At 37.9% G+C, this 21446-nt stretch overlaps 1 protein-coding gene across 2 annotated transcripts in view; it reads right to left on the reverse strand.

The window, feature by feature from the left end:
- Nucleotides 1-219: 219 nt before the first annotated feature.
- RALA (RAS like proto-oncogene A) overlaps nt 220-21446 on the reverse strand; it is a 77039-nt gene continuing 55812 nt past the window's right edge. Inside the window, exons 3-5 of one of the 2 annotated variants that reach the window (XM_069461743.1) lie at nt 21143-21351; nt 14995-15169; nt 220-2234 (exon numbers count right to left, since the gene is read on the reverse strand). In XM_069461743.1, the coding sequence (XP_069317844.1) occupies nt 2112-2234; nt 14995-15169; nt 21143-21351 (507 nt within the window). In that variant the 3' untranslated portion in view covers nt 220-2111. The remainder of the gene's footprint in view (nt 2235-14994; nt 15170-21142; nt 21352-21446) is intronic. The other variant, XM_069461744.1, reaches the window with a different exon arrangement.

Raw genomic sequence — 21446 nt, forward strand, 5'->3', positions numbered from 1 at the left:
CTTCCATGTAATTGTGTACATGAGTCTTTCCACTTCTGAGCCTTGATTAAACCTGAGCAACGATGATACTGTTATTTCGGAAATCTAATGTTACACAAAGGAAGTCCCCAAACTGAGAGCTCAGATTTAGTTGTTTTTAAAGTGTTGGTAAAGATGCCCCGGTTGATAAAATCTGAATTTTACTCGTTATATCGTAAGCATCAAGTAACACCACAAACATTTTAAAAAAGGAAGTTTATTGGTCTTTAAATGGCTCAAATTGCAAATAAACAAATCGGGTAGTGGCATCAGCCTAAGACATGTGATGCATCTTTGTCAGTTGGCTTCATAGCACCTCAGTACCCAGGAGAGGAAAGGTCTCAAAGCAAAGTCACAATGTTAGTGGTTAGGACCCCTGGTTAAATACGACTGCAATGAGTACACATGGAGATTGCTGGGCCCGCTGGCCGGCGTTACATTGGTAACTTTAATTCTGCATATGGCAAAGCCTATGAGAAATACGAAATGAAAGATGTACATCTCAAACCCTTTAAGGACAAATATTTAACATAAGAAGCTGGATGTAATATCTAAAGAGCTGAGTTGCTAAAAAGCCTATTTTTGTTAACTTTACGTACACACCTGTTACCCAGAATGCCTGACCACATTTCTGACCTGTTGAAATTAGGACTGAGCAAAAAGAAAGAAAAATTTTGTATAATTAACTGTCCTAGCCCCATTCCAAAGAGGAAAAGAAAAATCTGAAAGTGGCATATTTCCCACTGAAATTATATTCTCAAATAGCGTGCTATGATTCTTCCAGTGGGAACACCACACAATGGTGACACAGCCTAACGTTTGGTCTGTGTGTGCCAAACATATTTTCTGCACCATACCTGGGTTTGACTACTTGATGTTAACTTTAAAAAAATGTAGTTACAGTGTTCTTCATTATGAACATAAATAGACAACAAATACTCCTAATAACTCCTGTAAAGCCAAACTGTAACCTCATGAGTACAAATTTAGAAACGAACAGGTAGCAAGATGAGTATTTCCCCCAAGTGTTCTAGTGCAAAATGCATTAGCACTACTGACATTTTTTCCTATGCCCCGCTCCCAGGAGATTAAAAACTTAACACTTACATGATTACCACTGGCAGAAAGGGATTTCCAGGGACCAGCATCATAGAGAAAAAGATGGTTTACTCAAACATAACTGAATCCTTGCAGCCTAAAATTATCTTACAAGTATATGCTGGCCCTTCATTTTAAACGACCTTATAGTTTATTAAAAGCAATCAAGGAGCTCTGGAACCTTATTTTCAAGAACCAGAGTATGGCACACATTTTAAATTTGGACAGACTCCTAGCAGACAGTTATTTCTCAAGAATCTTCTATACAAAAGCTATACTCCATGCTGGGCATACACTCTCTCACCGGTATACACGGGGCAGCAGACCCCGGCACCAGTGAGAACACACCCAGAATGGTGTAACTGGGATTTTTCAGTTTCTAAATTAAGGCATATTCAAAAATTTCCATGTACAAGTTTACACCACTTTTCTAAGTTAATCACCAGGTAATTAATGCAGATTCACAGATGAATTACTCTCAGGTTAACTATATGCAACAACCATGCCAATAACTTTTTCTTCTATATTTTGCATAACAATGGTTAAAAAAAAGTGGTACAGTTTAACTATCATGTTCACAATTGTCATTTTTCAAGGCAGTAGAAGACCAAGACATTTTAAAATGATTTAAAATTTAAGCTTTATAATAAACACCAGAGGAAGTAGCCTTTCCTCCCATTCCCCACCCCCATCTCATTCCTTTATTTAATAAATCAAGAAAGACTGCCCGAGAAACACAAGCTCACACGCTACATTCAGGACCATGATAAATGGAGGCAATTATGAAATAAGCTGAACTCTGCTTCTTGGTGAAGCCACATTAATTTCTTTTTTAAGTAAATTTGACTTTCAGTGCAGTTCCAATTCATGCTTTTAGTGATACATAACAATTTCCAAAATGTTAAAGTAATTTCAGTCAATTGAGCCTTCGATGGCAATGCTTATAAATTATATTTATTAGTATGGTCAAGATAAGAAAGGAGTTTGGGCTTTGATTATAAAATGCAACATCTTTCTCTGATTCTCTTGGCTAAACTTTTCCTCTTCTTTTTTCCATTCTTTTCTTTGCTGTCTTCCATCTTTCTGGCTCGAATTTCCCTCATTAAATCAAAAAATACCTAGAAAGAAAAAAATAGGGTAAATAAACCAAAATACACAATATGAACTTAGTATTTCTCCAAATCACAACAATAAACCTTAGGGATAACGAAAGAATAAATATTTAAGAGCTCTTGTTTGGGGAGTATAGAAAGCAGAAGGCACAAAACTAAAGTCTGCTTTTCCTAGTATCTTGAGAAGATGAGAAAACTGGGAAATTTTCTGAATTACACTTTTTTGTTAAAAATGCTCATGTAATAAAGCCTGATCTTTGTATTCTAATTTTTAAGATAAAAATTCTAAAAGTGCTACAAAGCAATGATAGATCCAGAGATAAAACTCAGTGGATTACACTTAAGTAATTTATAACTAATAAATGTATTTTATTAATTTATATTTAATAGTAATTTAATAAAATTTGTACTGTACTTAAATAACTTGATTACATTTTATAACTCATTTTCCTCAGCTCCATTATTAGAAATGAGTGCTTTCTCTTATCATTTTGATACCAGACATTAGAAAACAACTTTCTTTGTTGCCTTTCATTTGAGAATTTGTCAGTTTTTGCTTGCCACCTAGGAATTGGCAAATAATGAGATATTAGCACAATAACTAAAAAATTACTAGTATAACAATTCACAAGTTAAATTTCAATAACAAATGTTGTCTATTCTCTAATAGAGAAGGGCCTGGAAGGATACAAACTCACACTATACATGAATAGTATGATAAATGGAGGGATAACTTTTATGATCCACAGCTTTGCATATTGGACTTTAAAAAAAATTTCAGTTATTACTTATAAAATTAAAAAAACTCAATAAGACTAAAAATAAGCAAGAAATATAAAAGAGATAATCAATGTTATAAACAAGTATATGTAGGCTATGATTAATGTGCCTTCTAACATGTCTTCAGCTTTCTAATGGAAACTTTAACTGAAAAAAGCAAGGTACAGAATAGTACAGACAGCTACCTGTGTGTGAGTAGGACAAGAGTACACATGTACTTGTTTGCATTTGCAAGAAGAAATAATGAAATGACAAACCAAATCCTAATTACCAATTTTATTTTCAAGAGGAAGGAAAGAGTGCAGAGGCAATAGTGAGGCATCTCTGAATATACCTTGCCATATAATTTCAATTTTGGAGACATAAATATTTTATACATTCAAAAATGAATTTAAAAACAAAAAGGCAAACCCTAAAAATCGAAAATCAAATTAAAACAAATAAGACTGACTATATTCCAATTTGGTGACATATTCATACAGAGGAATTATTTGAAGTGTCTTGAAAACACAGCATATGAAATATTTATCTCAGAATAGACGCTAAGAATAAAAATAGCAATAAAACTCCAACAAATAAAACAAAATAAGACAAATCTTAAACTTCACTTTGTAGTTTTTTAGTGACAATGATATTGCTCTTTTGGACCTATTTTATACATACTGCAGGATGATGTAAGAAAGCAATTATGTTACTGCAGTTTAGGAATCAAGACTTTCAGTAACAGGGAAAAGATGTAAAGTCCAAAACCAAAGAGGTAAAAATCTGTAATGTTAAATTTGAACTGGAAATAATGATATGATCAAATATATATATTTTTAATAATAGCTATTTCCTAGCACTATTCACTGAAAGACACAGCAATGACAACCTAATAGCAATGAGCAAATTAATACCTAGGTTGTAGCTGTTAAATACCATTCCTACCAAAAAGAACCAGGGTTCCTTAGATGAATGGCTGCCTCCTGATCTGCAGCAAGAAAGATAAAATTTAAGTCAGAAAGCAAGTCCGCTACTGGAGGGGAGGGGCCGAGATGGCAGAGAAGCAGCCTGCACATACCCCTCTCAAGGAGATCAAAGGCCGTGGGTAAAGGTTTACCCGTGGATGGACTGTCTTGGGGAGAGCATTGTGAATCATCAGAGAAGCAACTGGAGATACTTGAAGCAGGGGAGAGAGAGGCAGGGTGATCTGCTCCGCAAGGTCAGAAGGCACCTAGGGGAACGGTTATGGGGGAGACCTTTGGGCCCGCAGTCCCCCAGGACAGCAGGCCTTCTGAACTGATCCGGGAGCTGCGTGGAGACTGCAGCAGCATTGCGCGGAAAGCAGGCACAGTGGGGTACTGCCAACTTCTGGTCCCAGGTCGCTGCAACACGAGCCAATCTGTGCTCTCAGCCCCAGAGTGTCTAGTTTGCAGAGGGGCCAGTTCTATTGCAGCCACTGCCCCATTAGCCCTGCCAGGTCAGTGAGGAAGTGAGGAGGGTGGGTGCTGTCATGCTCACTGTGACTGGGTGCCATGCACCACCCCACCCCACACTGGCTACCTCCAAGGATCCGAGCAGAGCAGGCAGCCACTGGCCCTCAGCATCTGCAACCGCCATCTTGCCATGTTGATAGCACTACTGCTGCCACAGGAGTAACACAGCAGCGGCTGCACAGCTGGACCTGGGTGGAGGGAGAACTCCAGCCACGTGACAGGCGAATCACTCTGGCCTGCCAGCCATGTGTGGCCTAGCCGCAGTTCTGCAAACTACCCAGGCACCGGTCAAGACCCCCGACCTGTCCAGGCAGCCACCAAGGTCCTGTGCTCTGCACGGGTACTGACCAAGGTCCCTCAACCTGTGCAGGTGCCCCCCAAGGTCTCATGACCCACCCTGCAGCTGGCTGTGGTCCCACGAGGTGCCCAGGCACCCATCAAGGTCCCATAACCTGCCCAGGCACTGGCTGAGATCCCACAACATAACCCAGGCACTTGCCAAGGTCCTATAGCCTACCCACTGCTGGCTGCAGTCCCATGACACATCCCGGTGCCCACCAAAGTCCCAAAACCTGCCTAGGCGTCGGGGAAGGACATGCCACCCGCCTCCGTGGAGAGGGACTTGCCCAGCCCCCTGCTCAAACTTTCAACAGTGGCCTGGGGACCAACACACCAATCCAAACGAATATCCCCCAGTACTGGCTTGGACTGTGACAACCACAAGGGAACAGGACAATGCAGGAGAACAGATTAATTACAGGCTCTCAGTGCATCCACCCCTTTCCTGCAGGGTCAGGGTCAATCCTCTGGAGGACACAAAGGCTATCGAGGGGTTTATCCTCCTCCTCACTGAGTAGGAGAGTTCCAGCAAGTGAGAACAGATGTGCCACCAACTTAGCCCTGAACTGAGAGAAGAGGTTTCAGATGAGAAGAAGCCAGCAAAAGAATTCTGGCAACATAAGAAAACAAGCTAGTTTGATATGCCCAAAGGATAACAACAGATCCACAGCAATGGACCCAAACCAAAAGAAAATTGTTGAAATGTCAGAAATGGAATTCAGAATATGGATGGTAAACAAGATGAATGGAATTGAAGAGAAAGCTGAAAACCCAAAGAGAGAAACCAAAAAAATATTTCAGGACATGAATGAAAAATATGAAAAACTCACTAAAAAGACAACATAAGAAAGGATATAACAGAACTTAAAGAAATAAAAGGGTCATTTAGGGAATTACAAAATATAGCAGAAAGCTTGAACAAGAGATCAAGCAGAAGAAACAATCTCAGAGTCTAAAGACAAGGCTGTCAAATTAACCCAGTCAGTCAAAGATGCAAGGAAAAGAATAAAGAAGAACAATCACTCAGAGAAATATGGGACTATGAGAAATGAGCCAATATACAAATTACAGGTGTCCCTGAGGGAGAAGAAGAAAAAGCAAAAGGCATGGAAAACCTACTTGAGGGAATTATTGAGAACTTCCCTGGTTTTATCAGAGATTCAGATATCCACATACAAATGGTCACTGAACACTGGGAAGATTCATAACACATAGGACATCTCTAAGACACACAGTCATCAGCCTGGCCAGAGTCAAAATGAACGAGAAAATTCTGTAAGCTGCAAGGTGAAAGAAACAACTGACATACAAAGGAACATCTGTCAGGCAAACAGCAGACTTCTCAGCAAAGACCTTACAAGCCAGAAGGCACTGGGGCCCTCTGGCTGACAGAACAACTGTCAGCCAAGAATTCTGTATCCTACAAAACTAAGTGTCATAAACGATGGGGAAATAAAGACTTTTTCAAACAAGCAAACACTAAGGGAAATTTTCACTACTAGACCTGCCCTACAAGAAATGCTCAAAAACGCATTATACATGGAACAGCACAACAGATACCAACTGGTATAAAAACACCTGAAAGTTAAAGCTCCCCACTCTTATAAAACAATAGCACAAGAGGGAAAACAAAACAATAAGGTACCATCCAACATGATGAACAGAATAGCACTCCACTCTCCATATGCAAAAATTAATTCAACATGGATTAAAGACTTAAATGTAGGGTATCAAACCATAAAAAGTCTAGAAAAAAATATAGGAAAAACACTTCTGGACACTGGCTTTGGCAAAAAATTTATGACTAAGACCCCAAAGGCAATTATAGCAACAACAAAAATAAAATAAATGGGACTTAATTAAATCAAAAAGCTTCTGCACAGCAAAGGAAATAATCAATAGAGTGAATAGACACCCTACAGAATGGGAGAAAATATCTGCAAACTATACATCTGACAGAGGACTAGTATCTAGAATCTACAAAGAACTCAAACAAATCAGCAAGAAAAAAAAATCAAACAATTCCATCAAAAAGTGGGCAAAAGACACAAACAGAAGTTTTTCAAAAGAAGATAAATGGCCAAGAAACATGAAAAAATGCTCAACGTCACTCTTCACTAGGAAAATGCGAATAAAAACTACAATGATATACCACCTTACCTCTATCAGAATGGCCATAATTAGAAAGTCAAAAAACAAAAAAAGATGCTGGTGTGGAAGCAGAGAGAAAGGAATGCTTATATACTGTTGATGGGACTGCAAATTAGTACAACCTCTATAGAAAACAGTATGGAATTCCTCAAAGAAATAAATGCAGACCTATCATCCAATCCAGCAATCCCAGTGCTGGGTATCTACCCAAAGGAAAATTAGGCATTTTACCAAAAGGACACTTGAACTTGAATGTTTTATTGCAACGCAATTCACAATTGCAAAGATGTGGAACCAACCTAAGTGCCCATCAATTCACAAGTGGATAAAGAAAATGTGGGGTGTGTGTATATACACACATACAAACCAGGGAGTACTACTTTGCCATAAAAAGAAATAAAATAATGTCTTTTGTAGCAACTTGGATGGAAATGGAGACTATTATCCTAAGTGAAGTATCTCAGGAATGGAAAACCAAACACCGTTCTCATTTATAAGTGGCAACTAAACGATGGGAATACACAGACACAAAAAGATATAGAGGACATCGGAAACCAAGAAGGTGGGAGGGTGGGAAGGGAGGTGTGGAATAAAAACTTACCAATTGGGTACAATAACCACTGTTCTGGTGACGGACACACCAAAAGCTCTGACGTAAGCATTATACAAGGTATCCATTAACAAAAACATTTGTACCTCTCTAATATTTTCAAATTACAAAAAAAGAAAAAGGACGCTATCAAAGACTAATGGCTGAGTCAAATGGACACAGGCCCAACACAAAGGGCCATGAATGGTTAAAGAAGGGAAAAATTGAGCATTAAAAACAAAAACAAAAACAAAGAATGCAATAGATTGCAACACAATGATGACATAAAATTCACGAGTTCTTGTCCCCACTTGTGATTCTATTTCTCCGGAGACTGGGGATTTCAGAAGACCTCTGGTTCAAGTTCATGGCTAACTAGCTAAGGCAGGAAGCCTCCATTCTAAGTAAATGTAATTATTAGAGTACTCCCCGTGCCGCTTGCTAATGCAGATACATCACTATGACAAAGATATTATGACAAGGTTTAATTTCTAATTTTAGATGAGCCTCTGCAATAAATTTTCAGTGAATCCCTATTAGAAACTGGCAAGGTCATTTTAACTAGCAAATACAGTAAGAAACTTTGAAACTCTGCATCAGCCCATTTAATGAATTAAAGCTAAAGGAAGTCCTGTTTCAACTGCCAAGTGGAAGGAAATGAGTAACTGGGGACGGGAATAAAGAACTGGTTTCAATAAACTCAGACAAATGACAATCCTCTAAGCACAGGGCTTCTTCCAAGTTCTTTTAACACACTCTCAAATTTACTTCTCTCCCTCCTTTTTGCCTACCCTCTTCTCCTGTCTCCCTCTTTCTCCCTTCTGTTTTAGAGCAACCCAGTGTGTACAAAATTTGGCTTTTCTAATTCTACACTGGAGGCCACAGAAAATCCCTCCTTAAATAAATCAAAATAACACTAAACAAAGCAAACATATGGGCTCATAATGCTTAGCTTAGAATACTTACAGATGAAAAAAAATAAAACTTATTATCTCTGTAAAGCAAATCACAGCTATTAGCTTAAATCTGAACCTTTGCCTTCAACAGTTTCTTCACTTTAAGTACTTAGTAGTCCCTAGTTTACATCACGGACAATACTAAAATTTCAAATGGATTAAAGATCTACTATTAAAAGCCAACACAAAAACAAAGTAAAAAAATAAAAAGATTTTTTTAAAAGTTTAGGATGAGAGAAGGCTTTTCTAAGCAACCCACAAACCCCAGAAATTACCGACAAATTTGGTACCGACAAAGGGAATACACTGACAAATTTGACAACATTATCTTTTAATGTTTTTCCATGGCAAAGACAAAATAAGCCAACTTAAAAGATATGGTACAGATTAGCAGACAACATTTAGAAAAGCAAACTTAAAAGATATGGTACAGATTTAGCAGACAAATGGACAAAGGGTTAATGTTCTTAATAAAAACTGGACTTGTGAATCAAGAAAATAAAAATAAGCCATTAGATTAATAGGCAGAAGAAAGGGACTTGATGGAAAATATACAAATAGCCACTTAATCACAAGATGCTCAGCCTCATTGGTAATCAGGAAACATAAATTAAAACAATGAGTTATCCATCTTACTGGTGATTTTTAAAGGCTGTTTTAATTAGTGCTGGCAAGGCTGTATGGAAAGGGTTTTCTCACACAACTGCTGGTGAGAGTACAAGGACAGCCTTTCTGGAGGGTGATTTGTCATTACAATTTAAAATGCACCCTTGTTTTTACTCTTGCAATGAGTGCTTGTTTGTACAGGTTGAGCATACCTAATCTGAAAATTTAAAATTCCAAATGCTCCAAAATCCAATACTTTTTGAGTGCTCTCCTGACACCATGAGTGGAAAATTACACCTGATCTCATGTCATGGGTCATGGTCAAAACTTGTTTCATACACAAAATTATTAAAAATACTGTATAAAATTACCTTCAGGCTGTATGTATAAGGTATATACAAAACATAAATGAATTTCATGTTTAGACTTGAGTACCATCCTCATATACAAATACATACCTCATCATGTATATGCAAATATTCCAAAATCCTAAAAAATCTGAAATCTAAAATACTTCGTGTCCGAAGCATTTCAGACAAGTAATACTCAACCTGTTAGAGAAAAACTACAAACAACCAAAATGCCATCAATAGGAAAATGACTGAATTATGGAAAAGCCTAAACTACAGAATGTTTTGTAGATCTTAAAAAGAATGTGGGTACATCTATATGCAATGACATGAAAAGAGCTACTGAGATCTATTTGCGGTAAAATTTAAAAAGCAACACACACGTTATGTATACACACATATATAGTGTGTGTATATATATATATCCTATTAATATACGGGGAGAAACAAGCAAACACAAACTTTCCCTTAGATGTATGTATTCCTGCCTTCAATGTCTAGAAATATACATGTTAGCACTGGTTACCTATAGGAGGGGGGGAGGAGGAAAATATGAGTGTAAATCGACTCACTTTTCCTCCTTATATTTTTGTATTATGAATCTTTCTTTACATAATAAGCATGTATTCATCTATTACTTGTACAATGAAAAAAACCCAAAAATAGTATTTTTAAAAATACAGCACATTTCTATCAAAATTCTTTCCTCAACATAAAATCGGCTCTCTTAACAATAAATCATACTTCCCCTTTGGACATCTACTTGCTTCAATTCTTCCCATTATGCCCAGACATTTCTTAAAATCAAGAGCAGCCTTGGAGTTACACATTAATAACCAGAATATCGGCCGGGCACGGTGGCTCATGCCTGTAATCCTAGCACTCTGGGAGGCCGAGGCGGGAGGATTGCTCAAGGTCAGGAGTTCGAGACCAGCCTGAGCAAGAGGGAGACCCCATCTCTACTAAAAAAAAAATAGAAAGAAATTAGCTGGACAACTAAAAATATACAGAAAAAATTAGCCAGGCATGGCTGTACATGCCTGTAGTCCCAGCTACTCGGGAGGCTGAGGCAGAAGGATTGTTTGAGCCCAGGAGTTTGAGGTTGCTGTGAGCTAGGCTGACGCTATGGCACTCCAGCCTCTGCAACAGAGCAAGACTCTGTCTCAAAAAAAAAAAAAAAAAAGAACCAGAACATTTAGCTAGAGGGGTACTATTAATAATAGTGAATACAGAGGTTTGCCTAGATGGTCTTATAGCCTTTGGGTGATTCCCCTGTGCCAGGCAGTATGGCCTCCTGAAACCACCACCAAGAGCTCTGGTGGTTATGATAATTTTTCACAGAATAGATTTAAAATATGCCTCTTTGAAACATCTATCTGGAATCCAGATGAGGATAAGGCATGAGCCCAGTGATCTTCTGGGAAGCTAGTACTTGTTCTCTGTGACAATGTGTAATACTCTGCAATTCAATAGAAGGAAACAATATTAACACTTGCTACCCCTGAAAATTCATGATCGGGCTTCTAGTAGTGGATGATATACAATATCGGAGATAACAGTCTATTCCAACCATTGTTTTCAGTAAAATAGTGAGGGAGAGTGTGAGCACCAGAGCTGGCCAGACCCAGAGGCAGCAGGTGCCAACACCAACCCTGTGACCTTGACCCAGTTATGTACTCTCTCCACACCTCAATTTCCTCATCTAGAAAGTGCGCATGAGAAGAGTATTTATGCCTCATACTGTTAAGGGTTACGTGTTAGTGTTTGCTGCAGTGCCTGGCTCTTATAAGCACTAATAAATGTTAGCTCTATCAGATTATTGCCTCAGCAAAAAAAAAAAAAAAGGAAAAAAGAGAGTATAACTTAATTCTGGAAATTGAATAGTTGCTACAAATGACTCGTATATAGCTACTGAGGTACTTTATCTGGTAGCCACTGCAGAATGTAGCAGGACATAAAATTATAGTTTTCAATATGAATTTGTACCTCAGTTTACAAGCAGACTCATTTAATATAATTCTGTTTTGGAGAGGTGACCACCAACTGCAGATTGTATATTCTGAAACTGGCCACAGCAGTATTTTTTATGTGCTTTTCCAGAATCTTACCACTTTCCATCAAGAAGCGAAGTCTATTCACCTTCCTCTTGAACTGAGGTGTGACTTTGCGCATAGCTCAACCAACAGAATGAGGCTGAAATAATACTGCATAACTTCAGAGACTAGGTCATAAAAGGCAGGGTGGTTTCTGCATGGTTCTTATTCTCTTGCAACACTTGCCCTTGGAACTCTACCCACTGTGCTATGAAGAAGCCTAAACTACCACCCATGGAAAAGGTCACATGCAGAAGAACTGAGGCATCCCCTGTACAACAGTCAGCATCAACTGTCTGAGCCAAACATGTGTGAACAAGCCTTTAGAATCTAAGTTTAGATACTTCCAGCTTTTCAGCTGAGGCATCAAACATTGTGTGGCTAAGACAAGCCATCTCCACCATGCTCTGCCCAAATTTTTGGCCACAGAATCTATAAACAGAGTAAATGATGTTTTACCAAGAAAGTTTGTGAGGTATATTTTGTTATACAGCCATAGTAAATAAAACAGTCCTATACCTTTACTTTTTCTCTTTTGAAAAAGTAATAAATACAGGCCGGGCGCGGTGGCTCACGCCTGTAACCCTAGCACTCTGGGAGGCCGAGGCGGGTGGATTGTTTGAGCTCAGGAGTTCGAGGCCAGCCTGAGCAAGAGAGAGATCCCGTCTCTACTAAAAAAAAAAAAAAAAAAAAAAGAAAGAAATTAGCTGGACAACTAAAAATATATATAGAAAAATCAGCCGGGCATGGTGGCACGTGCCTGTAGTCCCAGCTACTTGGAAGGCTGAGGCAGTAGGATTGCTTGAGCCCAGGAGTTTGAGGTTGCTATGAGCTAGGCTGACGCTATAGTACTCTAGCCCAGGGCAACAGAGTAAGACTCTGTCTTAAAAAAAGAAAAAAAAAAAAAAAAAGTAATAAATACAGTCGTCCCTCAGTACCTGAGGGGGACTGGTTCCAGGATGGCTGCAGATACCAAAATCCACGCATACTCAAGTCCTACAAGTGGCCCTGCAGAAGCCATGGATACAGAAAGCCAGCCGTCCATATACATGGGTTTTGCATCCCCACCACCTTATTCTGGATGGGTGATCGGTTGTGGATGTAGAACACTGACATGGAGGGCTGACTGTATCTACAGAAACAAAATCTGTGCATAGATGGACCTGCACAGTGCCTGCCCATGTTGTTCAAAGCAGTGTTGTTCAAGGGTCACCTGTACATGCATATGGCAAAAAGTTCAAATACACAAGTTCACAAGGCAGTGAAATGAACACACACTTGTGACTTAGTTCTCTGGAGGCAACCACATGTGCCAGATTCTGACACACCTTTATAGTATATACACACATACGTGCATGAGTGTGTATTTAAAACAGATGGCAGCAAACTATACACACCACTTTGCTTTTTTCACATATTTTATATTGAAGATCATTCCACATCAGCACATTTAGTTCTATCCTCATTTCTTTTTAATGGTTGGATAGTTATTCACTTGCATAGACACACCATAATTTAAACCAGTCTGTTACTGGATATTTGGATATTTAGTCTTTTGCTTCTACAAATAATGCTTCAGTGACTACCGCTGAACATACATATTTATGCATGAGTGTAGGATTTTTTCTGTGTAATACATTTTTAGAACTAAAATTGTTGGGTGATAATTTTGATAGACAATCAACCAAATTGCCCTTCCACTAACATATGAAAAGTTCCTGTTTTTCTACACTCTTGCCAACAGTATATTTTCAAACTCTTTGTTTGAAATATGACAAGTTAAAAAAAAGGATATGCCATTGTATTTTTAAGTTGTACTTCCTTTTTTATAAGTGAGACTGTGCCTCTTTTCCAGTTGAAAAGCCATTTGCATTTCCTTTCTACAACATGCTGTTCCTGTTTTTTTTGGCCATTTTTCCACTGGGTTGTTGGTCTTTTTCTTATTGTCCTGTAAGAGGTGTGATAATGCACACATCTTTTGTCCCAGGGCCTCTGATGCCAGCAGATGGCTACCACAAGGACTGTTATAACAGAGATGTGTATGCTGGACCATTACTGTTTGCCTCTCTTCCCCATTCCCCTTAGTTTAAGCAGTTTTGGTAGTATGTTGTACAACCTGCTCAAGATATCAATTAGGGGCAAACAATATATATATATTATGCTATGATAATGCTCAATGTTTCCTTTCAAAACAAACCCCAAACATACTGAATCTTAAAATATTTTCATCAGCACTTTAAAAATATTTGTCCTAACCTTAGAGAAAACTATTGTATACTGAGTAGAAATCTTGCATTCATTTTACACAGATATCTTGGACCTATAGGAGTGTAACCATGTGCTAAAAAAAAAAAAATAGCACAAGACAGAAATGACACTGCCTTAACTTCTACAGTAAATGAACAGAAAGAATCTCTAATTTTTTTTTAACCTAATGCTTTCTGGATCAGGGTTACAGATATACAGGCACAAGCAGACCAGTCCATTAAAACTTGAGGTCACCTACAGCAGTGTGACTCAAAGTGTGGTACACCAGTTCATAGTCTGCATTGTCTGGGAACTTGCTAGAAAAGCAAATTCTCAGGCTTCATTCCAGATGAAATGAATCAAAATTTCTTGGGGTAAGACATAAGAATGTGTGCTTATTCAGTTTTATACGCAAGTCTTTTGCCCATGAGAGTTGTAGAGCCTAGATACCTGGAGGCTGAATAAAGGTCCCACCTAGAGGCCTTTAAGATTCTGTGCTGCCTCAGCCCAGGGGGACGTCTTCCTAAATACTGGAGAGGGTCTCTGGCAACCTGATGAAATGTACCTGGGGAAGTTCCTAGGAATCAGATAAAATGTTCCATACCTGGTCTCCCTAGGAGGGGCCACTCTGAACAAAGTGAGAAGACAAGAAAGGAGGGCAGAGGATTTCCCTTTCCACTCAGGGGAAAACAAAGGTTGAGAGTGGGGAGTGTAGTCATAGTAGTGAGAGAGAGATTTAAAAACCCTCTTATCTCGGGGCTCCTTTGTCTTGGGAGACACCTTCCCGTTTGAGAACTTAAATGGGGCTGGGCAGGTGTCAGGTCAGAGGTGGGGACACTCAGTGCTGGCATCCTGGGACTTGTACAAATCTTTCTAAATTATCCAGCCCCAACAGGGATTCAGGTCAGGAATGTCGTCAGTGCTAAAAAAAAAAAAAAAAAAAAAAAAGAGTACATTTAACTGCAGTGCCTCATGTTTTAATGTCTCTTGGGAAACTAAGGACAAGGTGAAATAAGAAATCCCTAACATGCTGTATCTTCAGCGTTCAGGGATGATAAAAATCAACACATATAAAATCTATTTGAAAGTCTCAGACTCTCTAGACAAAATGGAGCCGAGTTAAAGCAAATCCACTTATTTTTAACATGATGTACTAAGTGGTAAGGAAGTCACATTTTACCTTGTCAACATTAGCTCGCGTTTTAGCAGATGTTTCCACATAGTTAACATTCCACTGGTCAGCTCTGTTTTTGGCCTCTTCTACAGAAACCTGCCTTTTATCTTCTAAATCTGATTTGTTACCAACCAGTAGAAATGGAACATTCTCATCTTCTTTTACTCTTAAAATCTGCTCCCTGAGTAAGACAAAAGAAAGAAATATTAACATTACTTCTACATGTTAAAATAACAAAATAGCCATCTGCAATCAGTACTTATGTATAATTATATTTGGTTCTATACAGTAATAACAAGCTCATTTATTACAGGGTAGAAAGTAATCGGTACTTCTTTCTTACTCTACCATCACCCATTTGAGTTACACATATTCACTTCACTACTGAAGGAAAAATACACCAAAGAAGAGAATATAAATATGGCAGTAAAGGTGTAAAATAAGAGTCAAATGTGACTTCCCTCTAAATGCTTTTTTTAAAAATAAATTTTTTATTTTAGAATGGTTTTAGATTTACAGAAAAGTTGTGAAGATAGTGCAGAAAATTCCCATTTACCCCACACCCAGTTTCCCCTGAACATCTTATTTTAGCGTGGTAAATCTATCACAATTAACGAACCAATATTGACACAAGATTAACTAACGTGCAAACTTTATTCAGATACCCTTAGTTTTTGCCTAACATCCTTTTCTATTCCAGGATCCCATCCAGGATGTCACATGACATTTAGTTTCATCACGTCTCTTTAGGCTTCATGTGTCTATGATGGTTCTTAGACTTTCCTTGTTTTTGATGACTTTGATAGATCTGAGGAGTGCTTGTCAGGTAATTTATAGAATATCTCTCAACTGGGATTTGTCTGAGCTTTTCTCATGATTAAACTGAGGTTAAGCGTCTGTGGGAGAAAGATCACAGAGGTAGAGAGTGCCATTCTTATTGCATCTTATCAAGGGTTCCACAAAATATTTTTAAAGCCTCACACATGCCAGAAATGGAAGTTAGCTCTTGAGCATAAGTTTTGCATTTAGAGATAAGTTACACACTGTGAAAGTCAAAAATTTTAAAACTACCATGGCTCTGCTCCTTCTAGTCATGTGACTCTGAGCAAAGTACTTCTTTGCCTCAGTTTTCCTCACCTATAAAATGGGGCTAATGATAATACCTTCCTTATACAGTTGCTGTGAGGATTAAATGTAAAGTCTTATAACTGTGCATGGCACATAGCAAATACACTATGTATATTTTAGCTGTTCTTTTTATTATTAATCTACTAGAGGAAGATGTTTTCTTGTAAAATCAATAGACAAAAGGAAATCTGTACGACGTCGGTTTACTATCTTGCCATCTCACAGATGCCTCTCCTTTGAAATTGTTAAGAACTGCTGAAACTATAAGAATATAAGTATGGTCAGCCCTCTGCATCAGTGGATTCAACCAAATGCAGATCAAGAATACTTGGAAAAAATCAATATAACCATAAAAAATAAAACAACCCCCCCATTTACATAATATTTACACTGTTATTAGGTATTATAAGTAATCTAGAGATGATTTAAAGTATATAGGAGGATGTAAAGGAAAAATACAGGTTATATGGAAATACTATGACATTTCATATAATGGACTTAATCATTTATGGATTTTGGTATCCACAGAGGGTCCTGGAACCAACTGCATTTTAGACTAAGAGAAAAATGAGAAAATTAAAGGGATTATTAGAATGGCAGATCAGCAAAGTACACTTGATTTTGCAAATATTTTATAATGATTTTTGAGAGATTGGGTAAAAAATCCTCATCGTGGCTTATTTTCAGATTAGTTTATTTTGTGCTTCTTAGACAATGTTTCCTGAATTGTTTACCTGCCTCCCCCACTGCCACTAGCATTTTGCCGAATGCCTACAATGTGCCAAGCACTGTTTTCAGTATTTCATGTACATTAACTCATTTAATCCTCACCCTAAACCTATAAAGTTAATACCACTTTTTTTTTTTTTTTTTTTTTTTGAGACAGAGTCTCACTCTGTTGCCCGGGCTAGAGTGCTGTGGCGTCAGCCTAGCTCACAGCAACCTCAAACTCCTGGGCTTAAGCAATCCTCCTGCCTCAGCCTCCCAAGTAGCTGGGACTACAAGGCACATGACACCATGCCCGGCTAATTTTTTTCTATATATTTTTAGTTGTCCAGCTAATTTCTTTCTATTTTTAGTAGAGACGAGGTCTCGATCTTGCTCAGGCTGTTCTCAAACTCCTGAGCTCAAACGATCCTTCTGTCTCGGCCTCCTGGAGTGCTAGGATTACAGGCGTGAACCACCATGCCCAGCCAGTACCATTATTATTCTACAGGTAAGCAAACTGAGGCACAGAGAAATTATGTTAACTTGCTCAGTGTTACAACTAGGGTTCGAACCTGAGAAATCTACCTTCACAGCACACACTCAACTTGTATAGTAGACACTGTGGAGGTTCCGCAAAATGTGATATCTAAGGGAATAAACCCTGTTCGAGAAGGTTTAGTTCCAAAAGCTCTTTATCATGGGAGACCCCCACCTCTGATATGGAATGAACACCAAGGTGTCTGGCATCACGGTGAGGTTCTCCAAGTTATATGATATTTCCCCTGCATGGCAAAGTTACAAACTGGTAGAGGGAAAAATTCTTTATCATATTATATAATATATAATGGTCAAATCAAATGTGTGGGACAACATGAAGTAAAAGAAAGGTAGAAGGAAAGTGTTGATCATATAAAGATGATTCTACCTTACTGAAAAAATATTTTAAAATTATTAATAGTTGGTTCAGTGGAGGGTTAGAATTGATCCTAACAAAACAATGAATGATATTATAATACAATGTCACAGAATACTTTAATTATATGATTTAAAAAAAACACCCTATATAAAAATGCTTAATACATTTAAAAAATAAGCAGTAGGGCAAACAGCTGTATTTTAAATAGGAAACATAACACATTCCATTTCAAAAACATGTGGTGGCCATATGGTTTTATAAGAGAATCATTATTAGTTTAATGAGAGCCGGTGAAGCCTCACCACTAAGCACAAGAATATGGAGGCAGGCCTCCTGAATTTTAACTCTCTGACACTCCTGATTGCACAACCTGGGACAGGTCATTTAACCTCCCTGTGTTTCAGTTTCTTCATTTATAAATTCGGATAATACCTTTTTAAAAAAAAAATTAAGAAGTCACTAATTATAAGCATTATGGACTACCAAGAAAAACTGCTGCCAATTATAACTGTAAAATGTAAAAAACGTACATCTTAGATCTATGAAATACAGTAGTATCTACCTCATAGGTTTGTTTGATAAATGAGTTTATACATGTTAATGCTTAGAAGAGAGTCTGGCATATGGTAAGTGCTGTATGAATGTGAGGTATTATTATTATTATTCATCTCATTACTTCATTCACCTGATTTATTCACCTGATTATTAACATTCTAACAGATTCAACACTTGCAGGAAGTTCTTTGGACCTGAATTCTGTTTTCCTGACACTAATAGACTATGGACCACACAGAAAGTCATCTCAATCCTTTGCTGGTTTGTACTTACCTTAAATGTCCTTTTAGAAAATAAAAATGTTAAGAAAGTACAATATCTGGGTGACATACGTTAAGCTGTACAGCACTACACAGTGCTATGACGTTTCCTATCACTCATATAATTTCTTGCAAAATGCAAGTCAACAGTCACCATTATTACTATTAAATTTATGATGTACTTGTGAAAAGGATTTTGGCCAATCACAATCTTGTTCCAGCCCCGATGACAATAAATTTGCTGTGACTTTCTGAACCAGTTCCTTTCACGATTGACAGCTGAACTAAGCTGTTAACGATAACTGACCTGCAACTAAGTCTCGCTAATCACCAGGAGGGTGACACTGACTCAGGCGCTTGTGACTCCAGCACCTCTAGTCATATGTATATATACAGTCACTAATTTATTTCTTAGTAACTAAGGTACTCTGAGTCAGGCACTGCAGGAACACCAATACTGAAATTACGTTGTGATTGATGCTATCAGAAACATGGCCTTGGAAAACCTGGACCTACCGGGTTCAGAGGTGAGAAGACAATATTCTTTAGAGTCAATAGGTAAGTTTTATTAGCTGCTTTCCTGGATGTCAGAGAAAGGTAATGCTGTGTCTGTTACCTTCATACACATTTTGCTTAATGTTATGCTCTGTTTAAATACAGTTTTAGAGGCTATTACAAAATTTTAGAATAGAAAATTCAACTTCTTCATTTTTGACATAAGGAAAGTAAGAACAAAAAAGTTAAAGAGTTTTCAAATCAAAGCAAGTGATTACAAATATGTACTTAATATATGTTATATCCTAGCAACTCTGCCATATACGGGTACTGGGGATACTGCATGGGCAAGAAACAGGTCCTGCTCTCAAGAGCTTTTACTTTATCAGGAAAAACACACACAAATCAAGCTCAGTATAAGAATGTATTAAATGTGATACCAGAGATATAGCAAGTAGGTCACATATACAGATGAGGAAGCAATGGCTTCTGCATTAATGATGTCATGACCAGGAAGGCTAAAGGGAGTAGCTGACAGTTATGCTATACTTGCAGGTTAGACCATGTGGAGTGCCTACTCTATTCAGACCATCTCAAAAATGCCTTTTCTATTTTGGTGAGTCACTAGGGCCATTTTTATTTATGGGAAGGGCAACACATTGGAGGTACACCACAGGAGTAAAGAATCATCCTTATTTTCTGTAACAGGAATCACCTAAGGTTCTCTCATGGCATGAAAATATTTTATTCCCTTGAGATAGCACTTTGGCTTTGATGACTATAGTGATAACATTTATTCCATTACCTGGAACAGGAACTGATACATTATAGGCACTCAAATACCTGCTGAATGAGTAAGCACTGACATTTATATAACTTTCAACACATATCCCAGGATTACAAGTTACTAGGGTCTGCTACCCTTTACAGTTTATTAGACATGAAATTTTTTCTTATAGAAACCAACAAACTTAATTTTACAAATCTGTATTTTAAAGTCTCTCAATGACATGCTTTTTGCAAAGAATGTTCTCTTAGAATACTTCAAGTTCTTAAGACTTTCAAGTGTACATAACAAGGAATGCTCTGTATAAGCCTTGGCTTAGTTTTTTGCTCAACTACCTAAAATGTCCTCTTTCCTCATCTGTGGAAATCCTTCTTTTTTTCAAGCTCATCTATTTCATGAAGGTTTCCCAGCTTCTTTCCCCTCCTGAATCCTCTGTAATGACCACTGCCTAGGTTTCCTACTTTGTCAACTAACTTGCTCTTGGTTACATGCCTTATATATTCAACTAGGCTGTGTGAATCTTGAAAACAGAGGACCCATCACGTGCTTCTTTTGTGTCCTCCATAATTAAAACATTTAACACAGAAATAAAAATATGTATAATTAAAGAACACCTTTGATTTATGCATGTCATTTTTGCAAAACTACTCAAGAACTTTATTTATTTATGTCAAATTTCTCTTCGATATAGACAGGAGAACCCCTTTCCCCTTCACCAAAACCACCTCCCCCAAAACCAAATGGATGCCAGATTTTGATTAAGCAAACAGCAAATGAGATTTTGAAAATACTGTACAGCACAACCTAGTGTGCCAGTCTATAGTGATATTATTTCTATTCAAAAAATTCCGTCTGTGCTGCCAGGGCATCTGTGTTTTGAAGAGGATGGCAATGTGCCTTCCAAGTACTACATAGGTGCTAAGAAACCAGTGACCGACACAGAAAGATTTGAAATCTGGGAGAGCTCCATTATGTGATCTCAGTATTAACTATTATGGCAGTAGTTGTAGTTCATTCTAAAGAGAACTACTTCAGTAATGCAGAGACTTTTGGTATTTGAGGCTGTCACAAGCTCAAGCTTTAATACAGCTAGCACTGGGGTAGCTGTAAGATTATGCAAAGTATCCTGAATATCTGTGTGTACATACACAGTGGACAATCATAGACTGATACCAAAAAAGGAATAAACACAATTAGGCACAGAGTAAAAGACTAACAAGTGAGAACCTCTACTTGCCGATTTGCTTCTGGGAAAGACACTGCTGTGTAGTATGTCACATGTAATAACATTACCCTTGGACACACCTGAAGTCAGCTGTGGCTGCAAAGGATTCCATTTCTGTAATAGAGAAGACACAGAGGAACCCTTCCCCGCTTCGGAAGTAGTTGTCTCTAATTGCAGCATAGTCCTCCTGCCCAGCTGTATCTAAGATATCGATCTGAACTTCCTCTCCATCCAGGACTACCTTCTTCCGATAGCTATCTGCTTTGGTAGGCTCATAGTCTTCCACAAACTAGAAAAGAGGAAAAACATCCATTTTCTAATTATTATTTTTACTTTTCAAAACTTCTTATTTTGAAATAATTATGGATTCATGTGAAGCTGCCA

The sequence above is a fragment of the Eulemur rufifrons genome, chromosome 29, assembly GCF_041146395.1.
Source record: "Eulemur rufifrons isolate Redbay chromosome 29, OSU_ERuf_1, whole genome shotgun sequence".
In the NCBI taxonomy this organism is placed as follows: Eukaryota; Metazoa; Chordata; class Mammalia; order Primates; family Lemuridae; genus Eulemur; species Eulemur rufifrons.